This window comes from Vicugna pacos, chromosome 16 (genome assembly GCF_048564905.1).
Source record: "Vicugna pacos chromosome 16, VicPac4, whole genome shotgun sequence".
Classification (NCBI taxonomy): domain Eukaryota; kingdom Metazoa; phylum Chordata; class Mammalia; order Artiodactyla; family Camelidae; genus Vicugna; species Vicugna pacos.
This window is the reverse complement of record NC_133002.1, coordinates 61,968,345-61,991,654: the sequence shown is the minus strand read 5'-3', so window position 1 is coordinate 61,991,654 and position 23,310 is coordinate 61,968,345. Positions and strand designations below refer to the sequence as shown.

General features: G+C 56.9%; 1 protein-coding gene across 1 annotated transcript in view; it reads left to right on the top strand.

Annotated features, from left to right (window-relative positions):
• The first annotated feature begins 2,588 nt into the window (after nucleotides 1-2,588).
• SLC38A10 (solute carrier family 38 member 10) overlaps nucleotides 2,589-23,310 on the top strand; it is a 33,943-nt gene continuing 13,221 nt past the window's right edge. Inside the window, exons 1-10 of the mRNA XM_072939815.1 lie at nucleotides 2,589-2,989; nucleotides 5,566-5,683; nucleotides 10,431-10,476; nucleotides 11,327-11,420; nucleotides 11,522-11,665; nucleotides 12,861-12,985; nucleotides 15,364-15,466; nucleotides 16,187-16,369; nucleotides 18,537-18,648; nucleotides 18,861-18,967. Of these exons, the coding sequence (XP_072795916.1) occupies nucleotides 2,891-2,989; nucleotides 5,566-5,683; nucleotides 10,431-10,476; nucleotides 11,327-11,420; nucleotides 11,522-11,665; nucleotides 12,861-12,985; nucleotides 15,364-15,466; nucleotides 16,187-16,369; nucleotides 18,537-18,648; nucleotides 18,861-18,967 (1,131 nt within the window). The 5' untranslated portion in view covers nucleotides 2,589-2,890. The remainder of the gene's footprint in view (nucleotides 2,990-5,565; nucleotides 5,684-10,430; nucleotides 10,477-11,326; nucleotides 11,421-11,521; nucleotides 11,666-12,860; nucleotides 12,986-15,363; nucleotides 15,467-16,186; nucleotides 16,370-18,536; nucleotides 18,649-18,860; nucleotides 18,968-23,310) is intronic.

The following is a 23,310-nucleotide window of genomic DNA, read 5'->3' as shown; positions in this document are numbered from 1 at the left end:
GTCTGTGACAACGTAGAGCCGGGGCCGAGATCGGCGGTCCTTCAGCCCAAATGGGCCAGCCCTGCTTTTGTAAATAAAGTTTCGTTGGAACACAGACATGCTCATTTGTTCGTGTGTCGTCTAGGGCTGCTTTCGAATAGTCGTGGCAGAGACTGCATGGCTGCCAAAGCAGAAAATACTTTTGCTGCCTGGTGCTTCACTGACATAGTTCTCCAGCCTCTGATGTAAACGGGCAGGAACTCTTATGACTACGTTGAAGAGCAATTGGGCAGTAAGTGGTAGAATCAAAGGTGCACAAACACTTGAATCTGCAATTCCATTTCCAGGTATTTACTCAGAGAAATGACAAAATATTAAGGAGACAAGGACCGTAATGTTCACTGCATCACTGTTTATAATGGCAAATAATTGGAGACAACTCAGGTGCCCTCAGCAGGAGAATGGATACAGATACTCTGGGCTATTTTGAACAGTGGAATTCCACAGGGCAGTGAGACTAGATGACGCAGAGTACGTACAACATGATGCTGTATCTTGCAAACAAGGTTGGGTGAAAAAGGAAGTTGCAGAAGAATACACACATATAAATCCATTAACACAAAAGTCAAAAGTGCGAAAATGCTCTCTCCCAGTACACAATTGAATTAGGCTATAAATTTGGCTTCACAAAACAGAGTCCAAGATAATAATGACTTGGACAAGATGATTTGTCTCTTCCAATGGAGCAGCCCGGAGGATGTGGCCAGGGGCTGGGATGGTGACTCTGCCCATGTTGTTGTCCAGGGATCCAGGCACCTTCTGGCCTGTTGTCCCACTCCTGCCATGGTCTGCATGGCCCACGATGGCTTCTTACCATCACCTTGATATTCCAAGCAGCAGGATGAAGAAAGAGGGAGGAAGGGACAGACTGCCTCCTTTTAAAAACTGACCTAGAAATTGCACCTGTCATTTCTGCTCACTCCTCATTGGTCAAAACTTAGTCACATGGTCACCTCTGGCTGCAAGGGAGGCTGGGAAGTGTACTGTTTATTCTTGGCCGCCACATGTGCTGGCAAAATTTGGAAACAGAATAAATGAATATTAAGAGACACATAGTAGTCTTTAATTGTTTAGGAATATATCCATATGTGGTAAACCTTTAAAGAAAAATAATAAATTGACAAAATCTGGATAGTGATGCTCCCAGGATGGTTGTGAAGAGGGGAGGAAGGTGAAATTGTGGAGGGACTCAAAGGGAGCACCTAAGATTCTACAAAGATTCTGTCTTAAAGCCAAATGGTGGACTCATGGCTATTTGTTGTTATTCATTGAAAGATACATTTAATTTTTATATCCTATCTTGCATGTATAATATTTCATAAAAATTACATAACTAATTAAAAGCAGGTTATAGAATGTACTATGATTTATATAAAAATGAATGAATAGCATTTATTATTTTCATTCTGAATTTAATTACTCTTTACCTGGCATTTCCTCCTCTTCCACTGGTGCCTGGGGGTTGAAGGTGGGACAGACTTACCTAGTGGCTGCACTGCCTGGAGCTGTGGCATCAGCCTCTGCCCTAAGACATCAGGTCCTTCATGTGCCTACAAACAAGGTTCCCCTATTCCCTCTCCCAGTGACTTTTAATTCTTCCCGTGCACAGTTCCAGCTGGCTTGGAATTACTTGCTTCTTCCTGAGAAGGCCATCCCAGCCCTCCTGTCACTGAGTATTCACTCAATAGACACATAGCACCTGCCAGGTGCCAGGAATTCACAGATGTCTCAGAGCCCTTCTCTGTTCTCTCCTTCCCCAAAGCCATCTCCGTCCTCCATTCCCATTTGTCTCTCAAGACCAGCCTACAAGCCACCTTCTCGAAGCCCTCCTTGATTTCTCCGGTCACATTGGTCTCTACCTCTCCCGTCCTCTCACTACATTTCTTTGCTCCTTTAATATTAGAATGTTAGAGTCCCTTGTTTCACTGCTCCAAGTACTGTTCTGAAAGGCACTGGCACAAGGAGCAGATCCCACGTCCCCTCTTAAGAGCTGTGTACGCTTGCTGAGTCACCTGACCTCTCTGTGCTCAGCGTTCCACTCGTAAAACGTAGGTGATAACTCCTCGGAACCACATCAGCGCCGACATATAAGGCCCCAGCCCCCGCGCCCCGGGCCCCAGCACACTTCCCGAAATCAGTCCTAGGGTGTAAATGTTGAAAATGAGTGCTTGAAATCCTGCTCCTCTCTAGAAAGCGTGGCGCGGCCGTTTCTCTGCTGACCTTCACGCCCTTCCGGATGGGGGCCCCGCAGGGCGAGTTCCTCGTGTTCCCGGCCCTGCAAGACGGCGGCTCAGAATCCCAGCTCCGCTGGAGGATTAGCGGGCCCTGGGACAGGTGCGCCGCTGCCCGGCCCCGCCCCCGCAGGCCCCGCCCCCGGGCTCGCCTCCACCCCTCATTGGTTTGTGTCCCGCCAAGTCCCGCCCCGACAGGCATCACCCGCGAGCCCTCTCTCAGGCCCCGCGCCCACACGGCCCCGCCCAGGCCCGCCTCTCGTTGGTGAGAGCCCTGCCCCAGCCCCGCCTCCTTGTCGTCACTTCCGGGCAGAGTAGCCCGCGGAAGGCGGAAGTGTGTCTGTCAGGGCGGCCGCGAAGCCGGGCTGAGGTGTCCCTAGTTGGCACCCCGCGGCTCTTCCGGGTCTGGGCGCGGGGACACCAGGGTGGCCAGCGAGAACCAGCGGGTGACGAAGCCATGAGGCGGCCGCGGGGCCTGGCGGGGTCTGGAGGTTGACTGCTCCCGCTGCCTTCCGCGAGGCCGCCTCCTCCAGGCAGCCACCCGCCCCTCTCAGGGTCTCGCGCCCCAGCGTCCTCCCGGCGCCTTGGACCGAGGCTCCGTGGCCCCCAGACCCCGCGCTATGACCGCGGCCGCCGCCTCCAACTGGGGGCTGATCACGAACATAGTGAACAGCATAGTAGGGGTCAGTGTCCTCACCATGCCCTTCTGCTTCAAACAGGTGAGTCCAGCGGGCAGTGGTCGCCGCCCTCGCCGCCCCGGGCTCGTCCCCTCACGGGAACCAGGGCTGGGGGAGGCGGTCCCGGAGCCCGCCCGCCTCGGGCCTGCAAGAGAGACCGAGAGTTCCCTCAGTGAAAAGCTTCCGCACGACTAGTAACTTCAGACCAAAGTGCAAAGTGATCTTCCAGAAGTGGAAAGTGACCACAGGATTCAGTGTTATCTTTCTTTATTATTATTTTTTTAAAACTCTGACCCTACTGCACTTGTATGTAAGAAGCACACACGTCGAGCCCCCCAGGCCTTGGACCTAGGGGGGGTTGGTTACAAGGTGATAACTAAATCTGCCAGGTTGTACACTGAAGGTCTGTGCATTTCACCGTTTGCATATGTTACATTAATTGAAAAAATCTGAAATATTGAAAAATTGGTAGCATTCCAATGTTAAATACCGCGGGAAAGAAACTCACCATTTCTGAGGTGTGGATTCATTTGGCTTCTGTTTAATCCACAAATATACAGGCATTCGGTACTTTAGAAAAGGGAGGTTGATGGAATTATCAAATTGGGTAACTTCTTTCCTAAAAATGAACTTCTCAGCTTCCCGTGTGCCATGGTGCAGGTGCTGCTCCCCCGGGCAGGAGCTGTCCGCTAGAGAGAGCTGGCTTGCTTGAGGGTGGGAGAAGAGGAGGGGGACACAGGGAAGGGCAGGTGGTTATCAAGGCCTCAAAGGCCAGTCTTACGTGATGAAACCAAATAGGTGGAAAAAGGGAAATTAGATGGACATTTTGGAACTGAAACTGGCACAAGTCGTTTAATTTCAGATTAATACTTTGCATTTTTCATGTTTAGCATCTTTGGAATAAAAATAGCAAAAAAAAGAAGAAGAAAAAATGTGTTTAGGGTTCCCATGTGAGTGGTTGATCTGACTTGGTCGGCAAACACGTTGTCGGGAGGACAGAGACTGCAGGCAGATGTGGAAGGCCACGCTGGCGGCTTCCGGAACCCCTGGGGCAACATCTGTGTCTAGACGTGTGAATCCCAGCGTGGGCCGGCCACCTCAGGTGTTTCTGGGCCGACTACGTGTCCCAGTGTGCACTGCGACTTGCCTAGCACAGCACTGCATTCTGGGAGGTGTAGTTTACTGGTCCTGTGTCTGCAGATCAGACTGCCATCCTCGAGGCCTGTCTGCCAAGTGCCACCATGGTTCAGATTTGAGAAATGATTCAGATTCGTGTGTCTGCCGGGTGCTGGGTACGACGCCTCCGCCAGAGCATTCAAACTCGGCCCTGGCTGACTTGCCCAGAGAAGAGCTCAGAGGGAGGGGCCTCGCAAGCCAAGACCTGGATGTGGTCTGCCCTGCCTTGAGGGGCTGGCCGAGTTCCGACATGCTCTCACTCGGACTCGGCTCCTTCTCCATGGGAAGCCCCGTGGCCGGAATTCAGTGTGAGGTCAACGGGCAATTCGGGGATGTCTGTGTTTGTCTGGCAGCCATGCCATTTTAAAAAAGTTTTGGTTTGGGGGTTTTTGTTTTGTTTATTTGGTTGATTGATTTTAATAATTTGGGTACTTTTCCAAGAGAATTAACATTTTATTGAAGTGTAATGCATACAGAAAAGTGAACACATTTTAGGTGTCCTCTTGATGAATTTTCATAAAGTTAACAGCGTATGTAGCCAGCTCCCAGATTAAGGAGCACAGCATTGCCAGAGCCCCCCAGCCCCTCCCCACAGCTGAAGGTCCCCTTCCCACCTCCAGCACCAGAGGTCAGTGTGGCCGGGTTTAACTTTATGTGAATGGCTCGTGCAACAGGTTCATTGCAACGACTGTCTAGCGTCCGTGCATTTATTTGCCCTCTAACCTTTGCCAGGCAGGTGTGGCGTTTCCTGTTTGGAGTGCTTAGGGACCCGCGCACAGGCTCTGACCCCGTGTGTACGTGCCCCGGCAGGCTGACCTCAGGCTGGGTAGCAAGATGGTGGGATATGTGTACATTCTGCTCTGGTAGAAGCTAGTAGGACAGTTGGTTGTTTCTTCAGTTTTTGGATTCCAGATAAACCTGCTGTAAACATTGGCATACAGGTCTGTTCATGAACACATGTTTTCATTTCTTTTGGGTAAATACCTAGGAGTGCAATTGCTGGTCAGATGGTGAGTGTCTGTTTAACTTATAAGAAAGGCATAAATGTCATTTTTAATCTCTTTCTTCCAGAATGTGTTTATCACTCGTGGCTGTTGCTCCAAGTGGCTAGAAGGTGGCTCACTGTAGGGTGTCTGCAGGGACCTGGGGAGACTGGGAAGGGCCAGGAAGGAAACGGTGTCCCTAGTGCTGTTTCGGGGTCATGCATGGGCTTCATGCCCGTGGACAGAGTGCGTGGCCGCCACATCCAGGGCATTGTCCTTTAAGTGCTAGGAACTGTCACCCGTAGGCAGGGGAATAGGTTGGGGCTGGGGCTTCGTGTGTACGAGAACAGGGCCCACGGGGAGGGCTTTGGGGCACCACATACGTGCTGTTCAGTGTGTAAAGTAAGGGCACCGCGTAGTTTTATTTTGTTAACGTCTCTGTTTTTCCCCACCCTCCAGTGTGGCATCGTCCTGGGGGCCCTGCTCTTGGTCTTCTGCTCTTGGATGACGCACCAATCCTGCATGTTCCTGGTGAAATCCGCCAGCCTGAGCAAACGGAGGACCTACGCTGGCCTGGGTGAGGGCGCCACCTCTCCACGGGGTGGACCTTTCTCAGTACATTCTTAAGAAGTGCAGCGACCTGGATCAGGGGCCTGGGCCTCATTCCTTTATTTTTCTTCCACTTTATTCTTAGAGAGTCTGTTGAGCAGCAATTTCTTTTCTTATTTCAAAATGTAACGCCGTTTAAAAGCCTGCTAACATAAAGACAAGCCTCAAGATCGAGGTGATGCTCTTTCTTCTGCCCACCTTTAAGCACATACACACAGAGAGGCCCCCTCCCAACTCAGCTGCTGCAGCAGCTCGCCACGCGTCTCCTCTGCTGACTTGGGTGCTGTCCGTCTCTCCTGAGCCCCCAGACGCTTCCCTGTGAGCGGCCTGATGGGGTCTCTCTGCCCGTCCCGACTGTAAGTCCTGTGGCAGACTGTCCGGGGGCTCGGGCTTGCGGCCGGGAGCACGTCCCCGCCCCCCAGCAGCGTGTGTCCTGTTTCCTGATGCTGTTGGCTGCGGTTTTGTTCCCTCTGGTTCTTTCTTTCTTCCTTTGATATCTGCCGAGGCAGACGTCGCCCTTCCTGCTTCCTTTCAGTTTGGAGTATTTCCTGGGCAGCTGGGCTCTGAGGGCTGGTGCATGAGGCCTGCGTTCTCTCTGCTGCCTCAGGACTCTGGGCTCCGCGTGCCGTCCTGGGGATACGTGGTGTGGGTGTTGAAATGCAGCACACGTGTCATCGGGAGCCGGCCCTGTGCGCGTCTGGGGAAAACTCCTGTCCTCAGGATGAGAGCCCCGGATGTCCCAGCTCGTGTGTGGCCGGGACACCGGGTCTGCTCGCGGAGGGCCCAGCCCGACCCTGCACTCATAGCTCTCACAGCGGGAGGAGGCGGCAAGAGGAAGTGGTGTGCAGCGTTCCGGGGGACGAAGTACGGACACCTGCAGGTCCCATGCGTGGGCTTCTGGCAGCGTGACCTCTGGTTTCCTGCCAGTCTGCCTGTGCTGCATTGGCAGCGAGATGCTCGCGTTTGTTCTGACCTCAGAACTGAAGGGGTGCTTCCTTCTCTTTCCATTCCTAGGAGGCCAGAGCTGTCAGGCTTTTTTATTGTTGGAGTCACTGAGGGAGGTGAAATTTACCAGCCAAACTTGCTGCCCTCTCCACCCCCACCCACGAGACCAAATTCTGCTTGGGGTGTAATGTGCTCTGGGGCGGGCCCCTTCCTCCATCTGCAGGGCCATGGCCTTTGAGGTGACCCTTTCTCCCCACTAAGGGCCTCTGTGCAGTGGGGTTCCTGTAGAAGATATCCCACGAAGTGCTTGGCTGTGCCCTGAAAGAGGACGGGTGACCCTAGACTGGGGAGGCCATGGTTTTTGACAGCTGTCTGTCTGATTATTCTTAGAAAGTTCCTAGAAGGCAGATTGGTTTGGCTAGATGTGAAAGACTGAGGGAAATTGCCCCATGGACACCTTTCTGCACGGCTGTCTGGGGCTCCTACCTCTGACTGCTTGTGGTGACTGCAGCGTGGTTCTAATTTGCTAGAATCGAAAAAGATCTGAGACCACCAGTGGTCTCTGGTTATGTCTTTGGTACCAAACAAGGGGGCTCAGTTGTGAGCTCCCACCGTCCCCTCGCCCAGCCTCCACCATCTGCTGCCCTTTGTCCTGGCTCGGTCTTGGCACGTTTCAGAAGTGGAGGGGCCCCACTGCTTGGAAAGGAGCCAAGATAGAAAGAGATGAGACTCTCTCGGACCCCGTGGGTCAGCAATCCTCTCATACCTCTTGGGCCGTCTCCTGCTTGTGGGCCTCTCTCCCACCCTCTGCCTTCTCCTGGCCAGAGACATCCCTGAGAGCTTGTGAAGCTGCCAGAGAGGGTGGGCTCGAAGGAGAGTGCCCACTGTATCCCGGGGCTGCAGGGCCGGGACAGGCAGCCTCTGTCAGCAGACCCCCAGCACGTGTTGTCTGCTGGATCCGTGGGCATCAGGCAGCTGGGGGTTGAAGAGATGGACAGACGGCCTCTGTCTAGACCAGGGGACAGTGCAGGGGATGGTGTGGAAATTCCTGGAACGGCAGGCGTAGCTCGAATAAGCAGCCTGTATAAACCACCTGCAACCCGAGGAATGGGTCGGTGGTTCCCCCGTGTGTCTGCCAGCGAGCCTCGAGTTTGCGTTTGCGACAGTGTCTCAGGTCTGTTCATCCCTGCAAGTGATCACAGCGCTGCCCCTGCTGCTCTGGCCTGTGCATTGGCATGGCCGGAGAGTGAACCTTGCCAGTTTGGGGAGTTACAGCGCTGGTGGATTTTTTGTTGGTGTTTTTTGTTTTTCGTGGGTTTTTTGGCTGCTTGTGGACTGGTTTGTGACTTCTATCCTCTTCTTACTTGCTGCTCCCTCACCCCACAGGTCCTGCTTTTGCGTGAACTTTTCTAACCCCCCTTTTCAGGAGATATACAGCTGTGCCGGACAGTCAGCCGCCTCTGGAAGTCTTGGCCCCCGTGAGGCCACTCTGAGCTGGGCCTGCACTCAGGGAGTGTGGCTGGGCCTTGAGGCCACCTCGGACCCCTCAGTGTGCGCCGGGGATGCTCTGGCATCGTGCCTGATCCTGTCGCCCACCCAGGTTTCTGCGGGTGGGGCCGCAGAGGCCTGTCCAGCCAGTCTCCTCCCTGCCAGTTGGCAGTTGTGTGACCTGCACCTGGCGACCCTTGCTGGGCAAATGAGGGTCATAAAACCACCCTTCCCAACACCCAGGATTCCCTGCACCTCCAGACCCTCGTCTGTCCAGCAGATGCCCATCATCCCCTGGTGGATGGCAGCAGGGTGTCGGGTGCCGTCCAGGCCCTGGCTCTGGGGACGGCTGGGTTGAGGTCACCACCCCCAACTTGAACAGCACTGTTGGGTGAGTGCTTTCCTGTCTCTGCCTGGCCGGCAGGGGGCGTCAGAAGGTGGGTGGAGGGTATGGGAGTGGGGCAGGGGTCCCACACTCTGAGCAAGGTGGGCTCAGAGCTGTGGGCCAGGCTGTGGCCCCAGGAGGAAGAGGTGACCCAGCCCCCCAGGGGAGACCAGAGAGCCCTCCTGACACCAGTCTCAGCTCCGCTGCTGGGAGGAGTGCTGGCCCTCGGTCCCTGTGAGGCCCAGCCCGTGAGCTGTAGCATGCTGGTCACAGATGGAGAAGGGCTGCCCAGCCCAGGAGCATGGGGACCTGAGTGTCCAGCCCACACAGGGTGTGCTTTCTCAGAAACCATCCCTGCAGACCCCTCCCAGCCTCGCGGGGCTGGTCCGGTGCTGTGGTTCCAACCTGGAGGGGCAGAGGGCAGCGCCGGACCCCGTCGCCCTCCCAGGGCCGTGCGGGCGTTTGTGTTTGAGATCAGGATTGGAGGTTGTTGAGGGGCCGACACCTGCAGTGGTGTGTTTATCGGGGGCCGGGTACGTGGGGCGGCCCTGCTGAGGAGCGGGGAGCGGTGGCTGTGTCTCGGCACAGGCAGCACCTCGGGGGCAGCCCCGGGAGGGTGTCACTGTGGGAACCAGGCGAGTGTTTCTGGGTGAAGGGGTGCCACTCCTGACATGTGCTCTGACCTCCCAGCACACCTTCTGTTCCCTCTGTCCAGGATATAGTTATGTTTTGGAACTTTCTCTGGCAGGGTGCTCTGAGCATTTGGAACATGCTGTGGAGCTCAGCTGCCTTTTGCAGAAGGAAAAGGGATGGGATGGCTGGGCGCAGCCACCCTCACACTCAGGCTCCAGGTCGCGTGTCTTAGATGACCCCAAGGTGCGAGTGTCCTTGCGGTAGTCGGACAAGCCAGTGAGGCCGGAGTGACCCCCTTTGCTTCTCAAGGCCGGCTGCCCGGTCGCTGTGTGGCCCGGATCAGATGCCACGCTTACTGGCTTTTGGCAATGCTGTGCCTCTTTCTCAGTCAGCTCAAAGTCACAGGTGGTTTTTGGCCTCATTCACATCAGGCGGCCTGCACTTCCTGCTTCCCGCTCTCGTGGACACCCAGCCCCGGGGGAGGGAGCCGCGGGGCAGGAAGCGGGCCGGGCACTCACACGCACCCAGGAGACCGGAGCTCTCTGTCCTCGTCCTTCTGGGCCCTGGGCGTGGGACGCGGGGTTACCGGACCCCGTCAGGTCCTGGGAGGGACCTGCTGGGTCAGCTCTCAGTCCCTCCTCTGCTGGAGACAGTTCTGCCGGCAGGAGGGAAGGGCCGAGGGGCCCCACTACAGGACGCGCCATCCACCAGCAGGGCGAGGGGGCGGGCCCGAGCGCACTTGTCCCCTCCAGTCCCAAAGTACCACACTTGAGATTTTCTTCTGAAATAAAAGCCCTGAGCCAGGTCCCTTTGGTGTGAATGTGAAAACTGATGTGCCAGGGCTGGGCCAACAGCCCCCCGGGCCCCTCCCTGCCCGCCGTCCACTGCCCGCCTGCCCAGCTTCTGCCCCAGCCCGGCCTCCTTCCTGCCTCCTTCTCGGCTGCCCACCTGCCCAGCGGGACACTGCTTCTTCACTGGGATGATGTTTCTTTTCTTTTCCTCTCTTTCCTCCCTTTTTGTATGAAAAAACCAACCTGCCCATGTCTTTCCCTGGCTTTGTTCTTGTTTTCTGTGATTCTTATTTATCAATGATAGGTCTGAAAAAAGCGTGGGACCGAAATTTAGAAATATCCCCCTCACACTCGTGCAACTCCAGGCCCACGGGTTTTTGTCAAATCTCCCTCCACGACTTTTATCAGTAACTTCCTCACGGATGGGCTCCGTGCTGCTGGCTGAGCGGTAACTCTCCTTTCTTCTGTACCAGCGTTGCACGCCTACGGAAAAGCGGGGAAGATGCTGGTGGAGACCAGGTAGGTGGTGTGGCCTGGGCGGGTGTAGTCCTCTCTGTGCTTCGCCTGCAGCTGAACAGACTTGAGGGCTGTCACACAGTGAGGGGTACGTTTCAGATGCAGGCTCGTCCGTAACTTAAAATATTTTCCTCTGAAGTGTTACTTACTGAGTAGTTGAAAGTTCAACTTATTGTACCCTTAAAATGGTAAGTGTCAAGGCTGAAAGCCTTATGTAAGTTTCACTAAGAACAATATAAAAGTGGGGGCCCCCGGGGAAGGCGACCAGGCGGCCCTTGCCCCGTGGTGCTTCGTCTCAGTTCTGTTCTGGGGAACCGTGCACGGCCCTGCCCCCAGCACCGCTATGTAAAGGTGGCATTAAGATGCGAATGTCCTGCTTTCTCCCTTTGGAGTACAGTTTTATGAGATGAAAAAATGGCTGGGAAATTGCACTTTGGGGCTTCTAAATTAGGGAATTGGAAACCGGAAAGAATAACCTGTTCTGAAGCAGTCGATTGTCCTTTTAATTTGTCTCACGCGGCAGTGCATGTTTGTAGCACCAGAAAGAACTTGTAGAACCTCCTGTGGAGAGGAAAACGTAAGCCAGATAGAGTTCGGTGTTGCTCAGTGTTCCTTTCCGAGTAAAACTGCAAACCCTGCAGAACCCACCACCGTCCTATAAACTGTTGGGTGTCAACCCCGCGCCCTCCATCCAGCCCCTCCCTCGGGTTGTCACGTGTCGGCGGCCACCCAGCAGGGAGGGGCGCCTTTGGGGCTCCCTGGGACCCTGGGTGTCAGCTGAGGGGCCGACTAGGATGGTGATGAGCCAGGGCCTCTGTGAAAATGCGCTCCAACCACGCCTTCCTGCCGGCAGCATGATCGGGCTGATGCTGGGTACCTGCATTGCCTTCTACGTTGTGATTGGCGACTTGGGGTCCAACTTCTTTGCTCGGCTCTGTGGGTTGCAGGTAAGGACACGTGCAGGTGTCTGGTGCGTTGGAAGGCCCGTGGGACGCTGTCAGCCCACCTCTCAGCCTGTGTCCTGGGCCTGCTCTGGGCCTCCCTCCAGGTGACGGGCACCCTGCGCGTGCTCCTGCTCTTCGCTGTGTGCCTGTGCATCGTGCTCCCGCTCAGCTTGCAGAGGAACATGATGGCCTCCATCCAGTCCTTCAGTGCCATGGCCCTCATCTTCTACACTGTCTTCATGTTTGTGGTGAGTCCAGAAGGTGACAGGAGAGTGACCTTAGAATCGTCCCCAGGAGCCCAGAGCACAGACAGGGCTTCTGGACTCAGGAGCAGGGAAGGCTCAGTCCGGGGAGTGAAAGTGCACGGAGGGACCTTGCACTTGGGGTCTGTGGCCAGAGTGTGGGCTAGCCTTCATCACAGGGGGAGGGCAGTCTTCTCTTCCTTCCTTTGTTTTCCTTTCCTTTCTTTTCTCTCTTCCTTCCTCTCTTTTTAATTGAAGAATAGTTGAAAACAGTACAGAGACTCCTTAAAAAAACTAAAAACAGAGTTACCACATGATCCAGCAATCCCACTCCTGGGCATGAATCTGGAGAAAACGAATTAGAAGGTACATGCACCCCAATGTTCGTAGTAGTTCTTTTCTTTTTAAAAAAATTTTTTTTGGTGGTGGGGAGTTAGTAAATTAGTTTAATTACTTTTAGAGGAGGTTCTGGGGATTGAACCCACGACCTCCTTTGTGCTGAGCACACGTTCTCCCCTGAGCTCTGCCCTCCCCCTTCGCGGTTATTTTCCCTTGAGAGTTCATGACCAGCAGGACGGGGGATGTCGCAGGGCATGGGTACTCAGAGTGCCTCTTTCCTTCTGAGCGCTGGGAGGCCTCCTGGTGGGAGCTCCCGGACCTGAACCCTCAGGCCTGCCCCGGCCCTGGGAAGGTCGGACCTGATCTCTCCTGCGAGAGCTGAACCTGAGAGTCTGTGCAGCAGGCTTTCCTTAGGGGACTGAGCCCTGGTGGTGAGCCGGCGTCCCTCTGCCGTGACGGCCAGCCCGGTGACCGGCCCTCTCCGCTTAGACAGTCCTGTCCTTGGTGGGTTTGGAGGACCTATGTCTGCGCAGGACCAGCAGGGACCTGCCAGGCCAGGGGACTGTCCTGTCACCCAAGGCACTGGGGGCAGGCACAGCGAGGGGGCCTTACTGCTGACCATCTGCGCTCAGGAGGCCCTGCTGTGTGTGCTCCTCGTGGCAGTGCTCGGCCGCACAGCAGAGGGCAGCGGCCCTGGGACCACACCAGACCCTGGGCCCCTCCAGCTGGCAGCCCCAGGCTTCGCCGCGAGGGAGCTTGGGGCCAGACATGGAGCCCCCAGCCTGCCTCTTTCCCACCATGGCGCGGGCCCCACCTGTGCTTGCCGGCCAGTGCCGAGCTCCGCTGTCCTCTCCTCACACAGATCGTGCTGTCCTCGCTCAAGCACGGCCTCTTCGGTGGGCAGTGGCTGCGGCAGGTCAGCTACATCCGCTGGGAGGGCGTCTTCCGCTGCATCCCCATCTTCGGCATGTCCTTCGCCTGCCAGTCGTAAGTACTGCTGGCCCCAGGGCCTGAGGCGGGAGTGTTTATGGGAGGGGTACGGGGCCAGGAGGCGGGAAGCGCCGTTTTCTTTAACAGGACGGTGCAGACCCTCTCAGCGTCCTGTGCGCCTCAGTGGGGCTGAGGGAGGGAGTTGGATGTTTATCCAGAGAGAAATTGACTTTATTCCCGGGCTGTGTTGCGGGCGCTGTTGGTGAGAGCGCCGGTTTGCCAAGTCCCCCGCGAGAAGAGCTGGCTGTGGGGAGCGCGGAGCAGCCCAAGCCGTTGACTCACAGCCCCAGCATCCTGCCAGGCTGGAGCTGTTCGTGTGAGAATACTTCAGAGGAAATTGCACAAACATTGACTTCAGACCGCCGGGGACGCGCGTGTGCGCGTGCGCGGCGGGCGTTCTCTCTCTGGCACGCACCACGCTGTAAGTGCAGATCAGGCTGTTGCTGTAATTCTGGCAGCACTACCTTCTCTGCCGAATGGCAGGCGCCTGGGATTCATGCCCGGTCGGACAGTAACCCGCTCGGCAGAGAGGCACCGGTCCCGCAGGGCCGGGGAAGGCCCATCGCGGTGGGGCTGGTGGAGCCGCCATGCAGCTCCTGGGGGCGTGAACTGTGCTGGGTGTAAACTCACGTGGCAGAGAGCACTTGCTGAGATGGCTGTGCTCACACCCACACGCAGCGTCCGGATCCTTCCCCACACGTTGTCTCCCTTGGCAGCTCAGTCCCGCCCGCGCACACCCCACACTCGCTGTTTGGCGTCCCTGTTACAAGTGGTGACAGAAGTTACGTTCTTTTGCCATGTACCTCGTTACCAGTTGTCCTTTTTGTCTGTTGAGTTTGCTTTTTTAAAGGTAAACCCTGGTCGGGCTTTTTGGTGGTGGCTGCTGCGTGGCCAGGCCTATCTGCTGGGTTTGGGTCTCAGGTTGAGTTACCGGTTCCAGAGGGTCTGTGCACACACGGAGGGCGCGGGGCCTGCAGATGCACCCGTGGCCCCAGGGAGTGGTGCTGAGCTGTGCTGAGCCATCCAGAGCCCACACTCCTGCCCCGCATCTCTGCATGGACTACATGCAGGGCAGGGATCACAGGCCCCCGCCTGCCGGGCTGGTCTCTTCCTGGACAGGCCAGGCCTCTACTTTGTCATCACCCTGTCCCTTTCTGGTCTTACTTTGCAGTAGATGAGCACGTAGTGGTGCAGGACCACCAGGCCTGGGCTGCGTGGTGGGTCGGGTGCTGGGGTGGACTGCTGTGGGGGTCTGGCTGCCTCCATCTGGGGTTCCTGGCGTGCAGGCAGGATTGGAGGAGGTGGGCACCGCGGCCTTCCCACACTCCTCCAGCCTGTGCGCCAGGCACAGCTCCCTCCCCACAGTGCCAGCAGCGCCCAGGCAGAGTATTCCCTGTGTGTAGGGGGTGGGGGGGGGTGTTGGGTGGGGTCGGGGAGGGAAGCCCTTGTCCTGAGAGCAGGTGCGCAGGCTCTCTGGTGTGGATCTGCTCCGGCCTGAGGGGCTGGTCAGTGCCCAGACACTCGCGCCGTTTCCCCTGCAGGTCCTCTGCCAGCCCCTGGGCTGTGTGGGGATGTGTGCAGTCGCCCATGCCCTCCGCCGTCCGCGGGTGACCCTTGCCTGTGGCGGGTGGCTGAGGGGACAGTGTGCAGAAGCCCAGGGAGTGGTGCCAGCTTGTGCTGGCTGGGCCCCCACCCCCGCCCAGGCCGTGTCCTTGTTAGTAAGGTTTCACTGTTCTACCGCGGTTTTGGGGCTTGGCTCTGCTGGCTGTTGTGCTTTGCATTACGGCCTGCCGCGCCCCCTCCCGGCCTCCTGCGTGGCAGGACCGCTGGCCTGGCCCCCTTGGGGCACCGTCAGCCCTCCCTGCGGGCTGCACGGCTGACCCTCGTCTTCTCTGTGGCCCACCTGTCGCAGGTGCCTAGGCCCCTCCTGCCGTTAGCAGAGAGCCCGCTGGACGTGTCCCTCCCACGCCCGGCGGCACCTCCGGCCCCCTCGCTGAGGTGCTGAGTTGGGCTGGCGGCCCAGCTTGTTTGTTTGACTTTCCATTCTTTTGACAGAGATGCTCTGAACCGCTTCCTGCTTGCCCTGTAGACACGGGCTGCGTCAGCCCGGCCCCAGGCTCCCGGAGCGGTCGCGCTCCCGCTCCCGCTGCCGCGGAACAGCCGGCCGCTCGGTCTGCGGCACTTCCGAGCCTGAGCCGTTCACGGAGCGCGCGTTCGGGGAGGGCTGCGAGGGCCATCCTGTGGCAGGAGACTGTGGCCTCGGCTCTGGCGGTGGCCCTCCGGGTGGGAAGGCAGCTGTCGGAGACTTGGCTGGGGCCCCGGGGGAGGGCGTGTCTCTCTGGAGCCTCTCTGTGAAGTCGCTGCCTCTCACACAGCCAGGTCCTGCCCACCTACGACAGCCTGGACGAGCCATCGGTGAAGGCCATGAGCTCCGTCTTCGCCTCCTCCCTCAACGTGGTCACCACCTTCTACGTCGCGGTAGGGACCCTCCCCCCTGCTCCTCCAGGCCCGACTGCGGGCCTGCCCTTGCTCCCTCCCGCCCCGGGTGGTGGTGGCGGCGGTGGCGGCCCCCCGGGCAGCTCTGCTGGTCTGCTCAGCTCCAGGCCCAGCCGCTCTCCGCTCCCCCCTGCTGGTGCTGGTGTCCGTCCCAGTCCCAGGAGGAGTGCCTCCTCTCCCTGCCTCCCCAAGACCTCCACTGATTCGCTGTAGAGAAGTGGTCCATTGTAGAAATTGGAGAATGTAGAAAAGCGGAGGATGAACATCGTGGGCTCCAGCCCACGGGTGCAGACACAGCGCGTGTAGGTTTTCCCGCTAGTCTTTTAATTCTCCGGGCCCTCGTGTTTTTCACGTAACAAGTAGAATTATAAATACGCTGAGAGCCTGGCTCGCTCCCCTGAACCCTGTGGCTCTGCCACCCTCGTCGGCTTCGCAAATGCCCTCCGCACTGAGCCTCAGCCCGTGGGGCCGTGGTTTGCCCCACAGTTCCCTAGCGTGGGTTTTGAGCCAGATTAAGATCAGCCTGTCTGCTGGCCTCATGGGGCGTTTGGCGCCCCCTTTACACCCGGGTAGCTCCTCCTCCTGCTGCCCCGTTGTCCCTGTAGGCCGCCTGCCTCTCTCGTCCAGGAGGCGGTCTGCGAGCTGCTGGGCCTGCTCGTGACGAGGTCCCGCCACACACCCTCCGCTGCTGTCCTCCCGCAGGTGGGGTTCTTTGGCTATGTGAGCTTCGCGGAGGCCACAGCGGGCAACGTGCTCATGCACTTCCCGTCCAACCTGGTGACGGAGATGATCCGCGTGGGCTTCATGATGTCGGTGGCCGTGGGCTTCCCCATGATGATCCTGCCCTGCAGGCAGGCCTTGAACACGCTGCTTTTCGAGCAGCAGGTAAGGTGCTCAGGCCCCTGGACGGTGTCCTGCTGGGAAGTACTGCCGCCCGGGTCTCAGTTGCGTTCTCCTCCAGTGGCTTTGGCTAGATCCCCATTTTCCTGGGCACTGGCCAGCAGAGCTTTTCCTAGATAAACACTAAAAACTCAAATAAAATGAAATCTCTTAATGGGGATCTTGTTTTGAACCCACTTTGGAGAAAAGAACCTCTGATCAATCAGGTTGATTCCAACAGGAGATGTGGGGTCAGGCCCAGCGTCCAGGCAGTTAGGCTGTGTCCGTGACTTCCCCGCTCCCCCCCCCGTCAGGGGTGTCAGGGGCTGGCCTCAGTTCCACCTGCATGAGCGGAGTGGCCGGGAGCGCAGAGGAGCTGGCTTGATCGACAGGAGCTGATGACGGCCAGCTGGGTGGGTGGATGGGCACTGGGGTTGGATCACTATTCTCTTTACATTTGTGTAACTGGAGGTTTAGCAATTTGACAGCAGATGTCTGAGCCTGCAGGGAGACCGAGTTTTGCTTGCTGTCGTGTGTGTAGGCCCTGTGCCACGTCATCCTTTGTAAGCAGTTGTCAAACATACCATGGGAACTACAGCTCTCCTTGCTCCCTGACTGCCACCAGGTGGATGGAGGGGCCTGGGTGGGAACTCGTGCCCGTGGACAGGGCCCGGGTCATGGCTGTTCTTGTGTAACCACCTGCAGTCTCTGAGCCTGGTCCGTGGTCTCAGCCAGGGCCCCTGGTGGCCACACAAGTTCCACGTGAATTGTCTGGGCCCTGGGGGAGGGGGAGAGCCTGGGAGACGCATGGGGGGTGGCTGCTTGGGTCTTTGGGACAACTGGAACCAGGCTCAGTGTCCACGTGGCTGGCGTGTGGTTGAGGCAGCTTCCCGTGGTTTCTGCCACCAAGGACAGTGCCTCATGACGGAACCCCAGGCCCCCCAACCCCCCCAGTTAGCTGTCCAGGGACTTGGACACCGAGCACAGTCTGATTGGGCTCTGTCCGATTACGTGGCCACGGGTCTTTCATCTGATACAAACTTGCATTTCATATCTGAACAGCATTTGTGTTTCTGTACATAACATATTTTACTCATTTTTTGAATTAAAGAGTCAGCTGCGGCGTTAGAGGAAATGCTGTCAGGAGGAGGGCTTACGCGCAGAACCTCCGTCCTCACTGAGGTGGCCGCTCTGCTGCCCGCAGGGCTGGTGCATGTCTCTGCCCCCAACCCCCGCGCGGCTCTCCTCCTGCCTCCGGCCCACCTGTTCCCATAGAATCCCTTGCTCTCGCCTCTGGTCGGCTGTCCCAGTTGTTGCTGGCCTTTGATCCTTGACCTTCAGGAGTAACTCATGACCTCCTCGTGCACGTAGATGTGGGTTCTTCCTCTCCTCGTGGAGTGTTTCTTGGGTAAATTTCTAGGCAGGCTCCTGAGTTAGAAGGTGTAGACCTCACGCCCTCCCTCACAGGTCCATCCTAAGATAGCTGCCTGTCAGAAGACAATTCTGGACGTCGGGGGCCTCCACACCCTAGTTCTGGAAGGTTCTGAAGCTTTACTTGAGTGGCACTTTCCTAGCCCAATAGCAGGAATCGTGGTCAGCCCCTCCTGTGTGCACCCTGCTGTTCTAGAAGCTTCACTCCTCTCGCCCCCTTTGGTCCTCACCGCAGCCTGACGGGACGCTCCCGGGTCCCTGCGTGTATGGACGCCGAGCCTGAGGCTGGAGGTGGAGTCTCTTAAGTTTGATCACTGCCGGTCGTGACCTCTCCTCTTGTCTTCTTCCTGGACATGCCTGCTGGGGATGAGGGTGCGCGTGCGCGTGGGGGGCCGCTGCACCCTGAGACCCGCACACGTCCCCTGAGGCAGATCTGCGTTCTGTTTCCCGTGCAGTGCGGCACTTGTACAGGTCTCCCTCATGGGTGGCGTGGCTCCAGGAGCGAGGTTCGCCGCTGCATCTCAGGGCAGAGTTGCGCTTGTCCCCGCAGCGGCCGTGACGAGCAGCCTGTGCCTCCCTGGTGTCTGTGGTTCCGCTCGCAGGTCCACCTTCAGGCGACCTGCCTGCGCCCGGAGCGGGCCTGCCGCCCCCGGGGCGGACCCGCCTGGGGAATTGCTAACAGGAGAGAGGAGAGGAAACCGGTCATTGCAAAAGTCTTTAGTTTTTATTTTCTTTCATGTAGCAAAAAGATGGGACCTTCGCCGCTGGAGGCTACATGCCGCCCCTGCGGTTTAAAGCCCTCACCCTTTTGGTCGTGTTCGGAACCATGTTCGGTGGAATCATGATCCCAAATGGTGAGTGGGGGCCGCACCCGCTGCCGGCCCTTCCTCCCCTGCTGCCCATCCTGCTGTCGCACGTGGGGCCGCGGGTGTGTCAGATCTCACACCCTGTGCCCTTGCGCCCCGCTCCCCACTGCCGTCTGGAGGGGCGCACCAACGGGCCTTCGTGGCGAGGCGGCTGCTGGCTGTGCTCGCTGCCGGCTCACCCCTGTTGCTCTCGTCCCCAGTGGAGACCATCTTGGGCCTCACAGGCGCCACGATGGGCAGCCTCATCTGCTTCATCTGCCCGGCGCTGATCTCCAGGAAGGTCCACAAGAGCTCGCTGTCCTCCCAGGTGCGTGCTGCGTGGCCCCGCTCGGGGCGGGCCCGGGGCGGGGCGGGGCGGGGAGGAGGCCGTGCTCCCGATGGCTTCTGTGAGCTCGCCGTGCTTCTTAGCACGGAAGCAGCGTGGGTCCGGATGTGGGGTTAAGCCGCGGGGAGCAGCCTTGGCAGCGAGGGCCGCCTGTGTGTGGGGAGGCTCTGCGGGCCTGGCATCCGAGTCACCCCAGCTTGCTAATTTGAGCATCAGATGCTGGACAGATTTTCCCGAGTGGCTGCATGTCTGTCTGGGCACCGGGCTATCCGTGTGTGCCGCACACTCCCTGTCCCCGTCCCTCCTGAGGTCACCCCTATGGTCTCGCTAAGGACTGTCTCTCTGCGGGGCCACCTCTCCAGCCTTTCCCTGTTACGGACAAAACCTTGGTGCATGACTGCGCACGAGCATTTCCATGTATTTGAGGAAGAGTCTAGGATGCCTTCTGGGAACGGGATCCCCGAGGGCCTGTGTGCAGGTCAGCACTGCCGCTCCGTCTGGCTGAGGGCGGCGGTGAGTCTCGGCCTCCCTGGGGTGCAGCTGAGCCTCTCTCTCCATCAGTAGTCCGTGCCCTCGGCTCACCTTTTAGGAGTTGTTGCGCTTTTTCTGTCTGGTGCATCTTGTAAGCGTTTCGGAAGTGCGGCGCTGACACGGCACAGCCCCGTTCTCTCGGGCAGCCTGATGAACGGTTTGCTTAGAGAGCCCAGGCATGAAACCCTGTCCAGGGCGGAGACAGAACATTCTGGCACCCGACACTTCCCTGGGCTGCCCTTGTCTTTCCTCTGCCAATGTTCTGCTTGTCTGTCTTCTAATGTTGTAGAATAAGCTTGCCTGCCTTTCCAGTTGGTTCCAGCAGAGTCTCACAGGATGTGTCGGTGCGTGTCTGGCTCCTTGCCCAGCCTGGTCACCCGAGTTCACGCATGTCACTGCGGGGCTGGAGGATTCTGCCTGTCTCCCTGCTCCGGGCTGTTCTGCTCTGGAAGTTCACGGTCACCCAGAGCCGTGTCCCACACAGGCTGCTCCACACGTTCCTTCGGGTGCACGTGTGTGCACTGTTGTTTGTCACCTAGGTGTGGAATGGCTGGGTCCTGGGGTGCTGTCCAGTTCCTGTAGACTTTGCCAGACTTTTCCTGACTTTCCAGAGTGGTCCTCAGGCACCACGTTGGAAATCCGGCTGCTTTTACATCTGCTGTCCGTTCTTCAGGGTCCAGCCCTGCCGACAGGTGTGTAGCGGGACTGCGCTCGCGTTTTAATGTGCAGTCCCCAGGTGACTGTTGATGCTGAGCACCGTTCAGATGCTTCTTTGCCATGTGGGGTCTTCTTTTGCGAATGCCTTTCAAGTCTTGCCCCATTTTTCCCCACTGGGTTGCCTGTCTCCTGTACGACTTTTTTGGAAACTTGTATTACAAATGTTCTCTCACTCTTGGCTGCCTTTTCACTTTCTTAATGACACCTTGTACCAGCAGATGCCCTTCATCTTGGTGTAGTTCAGGTTTTGGAATTTTCCCCTTTGCTGTGTGCTTTTTATGTGCTGCTCAAGAACTTCTTGCTTCTCTCGAGGTCGTGACGATAGCCTCCCATGTAACATTGTGGTAGCTTTTCATTTTTCTTTTCACGCTTAGAGCCACACTCCACCTGGAATGACTGGCATGAGGCAGGGGTCTGGGTCCACGTTCTGCATGGCTGTCGACATGGTGCCCATCAGCACCCTCCGCTGACGTTGCAGTGACACCATTGTCATCGATCTCCCGTGTGTGTGGGACGGGGGCTCCCGTCCCTGGCCTGTGGGTCCCTCCCACCCCAGCGCTGCCCTGTGTCAATGGCTGAGGCTTTGCAATGAGCCTTGATGCCGCCAACTTTATCCTTTCTCAGGAAGGTCTTTCCTGTCGTTGGCCCTTCGCGTTTATTTCCAACTCAGCTTTAGAAGAGGCTCGTCACCTTCCTCCAGAACCGGCTGTTGGCTGTTGATCGGGGATGCATCAAACTGTAGGTGGAAAATTCGGCGTCATCATTCAACTCACAGCTTTTCCTAATTTCCATCCTTATTTCTTCTTTCACCAATGGCTTCTTTAGATTTCCAGACCTGTGGGCGTTTATGGATTCCGGGCATGGCGCGCGTGCACAAGCCGAGGTGCCTCAGTCCTTGGACGGCGGCGGGGCTGGCGCTGCGGCGCAGCAGGCGGCCCGTCCTGCCGGTGTCGGCTGCGGTGGGGCGCGGCGTGCTGCGTGCAGCGGGGTCGCGTTTGCCACCGACGGCCGGTTTTAGATTTTACACATTCTCGCTGAGTCTTTAATCTTGCGTGTCAGGTATGAGAAAGGTGGACAGTTCTTGCTGTAATTACAGGCTTGTTTATTTTCCCTTTAGTTCTCTCCACATTTTGTTTTGAAGCTGTGTTATTAGGAGCACAGGTTTAAGATGGTTATGTCGTATTAAAATGGCCCTTTGTCTTGTGAAATGTCCCTTTTCATCTTTGGAAACGCTTCTCTCCTTACAGTCAGCCTGCTCTGAGGTAATGCAGCCAGCCCAGCTTTGTTTGGGGTTTACATTTGCACAGTGCGGTTTTGTCACCCTTCCTCTCTTGATCTCTCTGTGCCTTCATATTTAAGGTGCATCTCGGGTAAGAGCATGTAGTTGAGTTTTGTTTCGTTTTGATTCAGTCTGTTAACCGGAGTGTTTCGGACCATTTACAGTTAACAAAATGACTGACTTAGGGGGATTAAAGCTTCTGTCTTACTCTTTGGTTTTTATTTGTCCCGTCTGTCCTTTTTTTCTGTTTCTTCCTTGCTGTCTTTTGGGTAAATCAAGCATTGTAAGTCTGTGTTCTTTATTCTTTTCGTTAGTTGGTGGTGTACATTCTATTCTGCTAGAGGTTATACAAGGCAGTTTAATGTGAATCCTTGGCTTATTAGAGTTGACCATAAATTAGTTCTTTTTTTTTTAACTACTTTCTGGGCAAGGCAAGTATCCAGTGATGTTTTAACTCTGTTTATTTATATTTTAAACACCACGTTATTACTGTTCGAATAGTCAGCATTTGTTTATATTGATCCTTTGCACCCTCTTGGTTTTCTGTGACCTGGTCCCATCTCCTGGTGTGCTTGGTAGTTTATGGAGGTGTGTGTGAGAAATCACAGAGGCTCTGGGTGATGCTGCCCTCTGTCCAGTGGGCAGAGGATGGGCAGGAGACCTGTGTCCACTTGAGGCAAATCTGTTTCAGGTTTGCCCTCACTCCTTCCCAAGTCTCAGCCAGACGAGGTCACCCACGGATTTCCGTACTCCACTTAGCTTTCATCCTCGTGACATCTGCTCTCTGCGTGAGTCTGCGCAGCTGGTTGCTGGCATGTGCCTTGGGGGAGGGCTGCACACAGAACGTGGGTGCCTCCCTGAGGTTTCCTCTCCTCCAGGTTGTGGCCCCTCGTCCCTGAGGCCTGCGGCCCGCCCCGTGCACCTGTGCAGGCTGCAGACTGCTGCTCCGCACCCTGTGGGAGAAGCCTGGGCTGGCAGCCGGCGGTGCTGCCTCTGTTCTCACAGGCCTCACCTCTCAAGTCTCGGCCGCTAAGCTTGTTCCCCAGTGTCTTCAGCCAGGGGTCAGTGAGTCAGGAGCTGCTCACGATATGCAGTTAGCCCATTGCCTGCCAGGTTGCAAGTGTATTTCGCCATTTGTCAAGTCTCAGTGGGGAGGAAGAAAGTCGTCGTCAGAACGGCCTTCCCACCCGGGTGCTGTTTCAGGGGATTCTTCCCTCAGTTCTTCTAGTACCTCTGTGGCTTTGTTTTTCCACTGAAATCTCTGACCCATCTGAATTCTGCTTTGGTGTGAGAAACAAAGTAGGTACCCTGAGTTATTTTCTAGATGGCTCCCTGGTTGCAAGAACACTGCTAGCCCACCACCGACGTGAACCGTTACTGCTTCCGTGTGTGAAATTCTTGTACGTGTTTGGGCTCGCCTTGGGCTTGCATTTTAGCTTCCCGGCCGCCCCGCCCAGTGCCATGGCTGGCCTCGCCCTGGTGCCCCCCGCACGGGGTCGTGTGGCTCTGAAAACGCTTTCATTCTGGGCTCTCCTCTTTCATTAATGATGTTTCTGGATATCCTTGTTTATTTATTTTCCGTATGAATGTTTGAATCAGCCGATCTGACTCATAACAAAGATAAACCCAACTTTTGGGGTTTGGCCTGGTTGGAATTCACTGAAGCTGTGGGTAAACTTACAGTCGTTCCCCTGATCCTCTGGCTCATCTGCAGGGTGTGCCTGTGAGCCTCCCAGTCGTCACGGCTGCGCTCAGCCCTCCTTCCCCGCCTCCACCTGCTGGACCCGCGCCTGCGGCC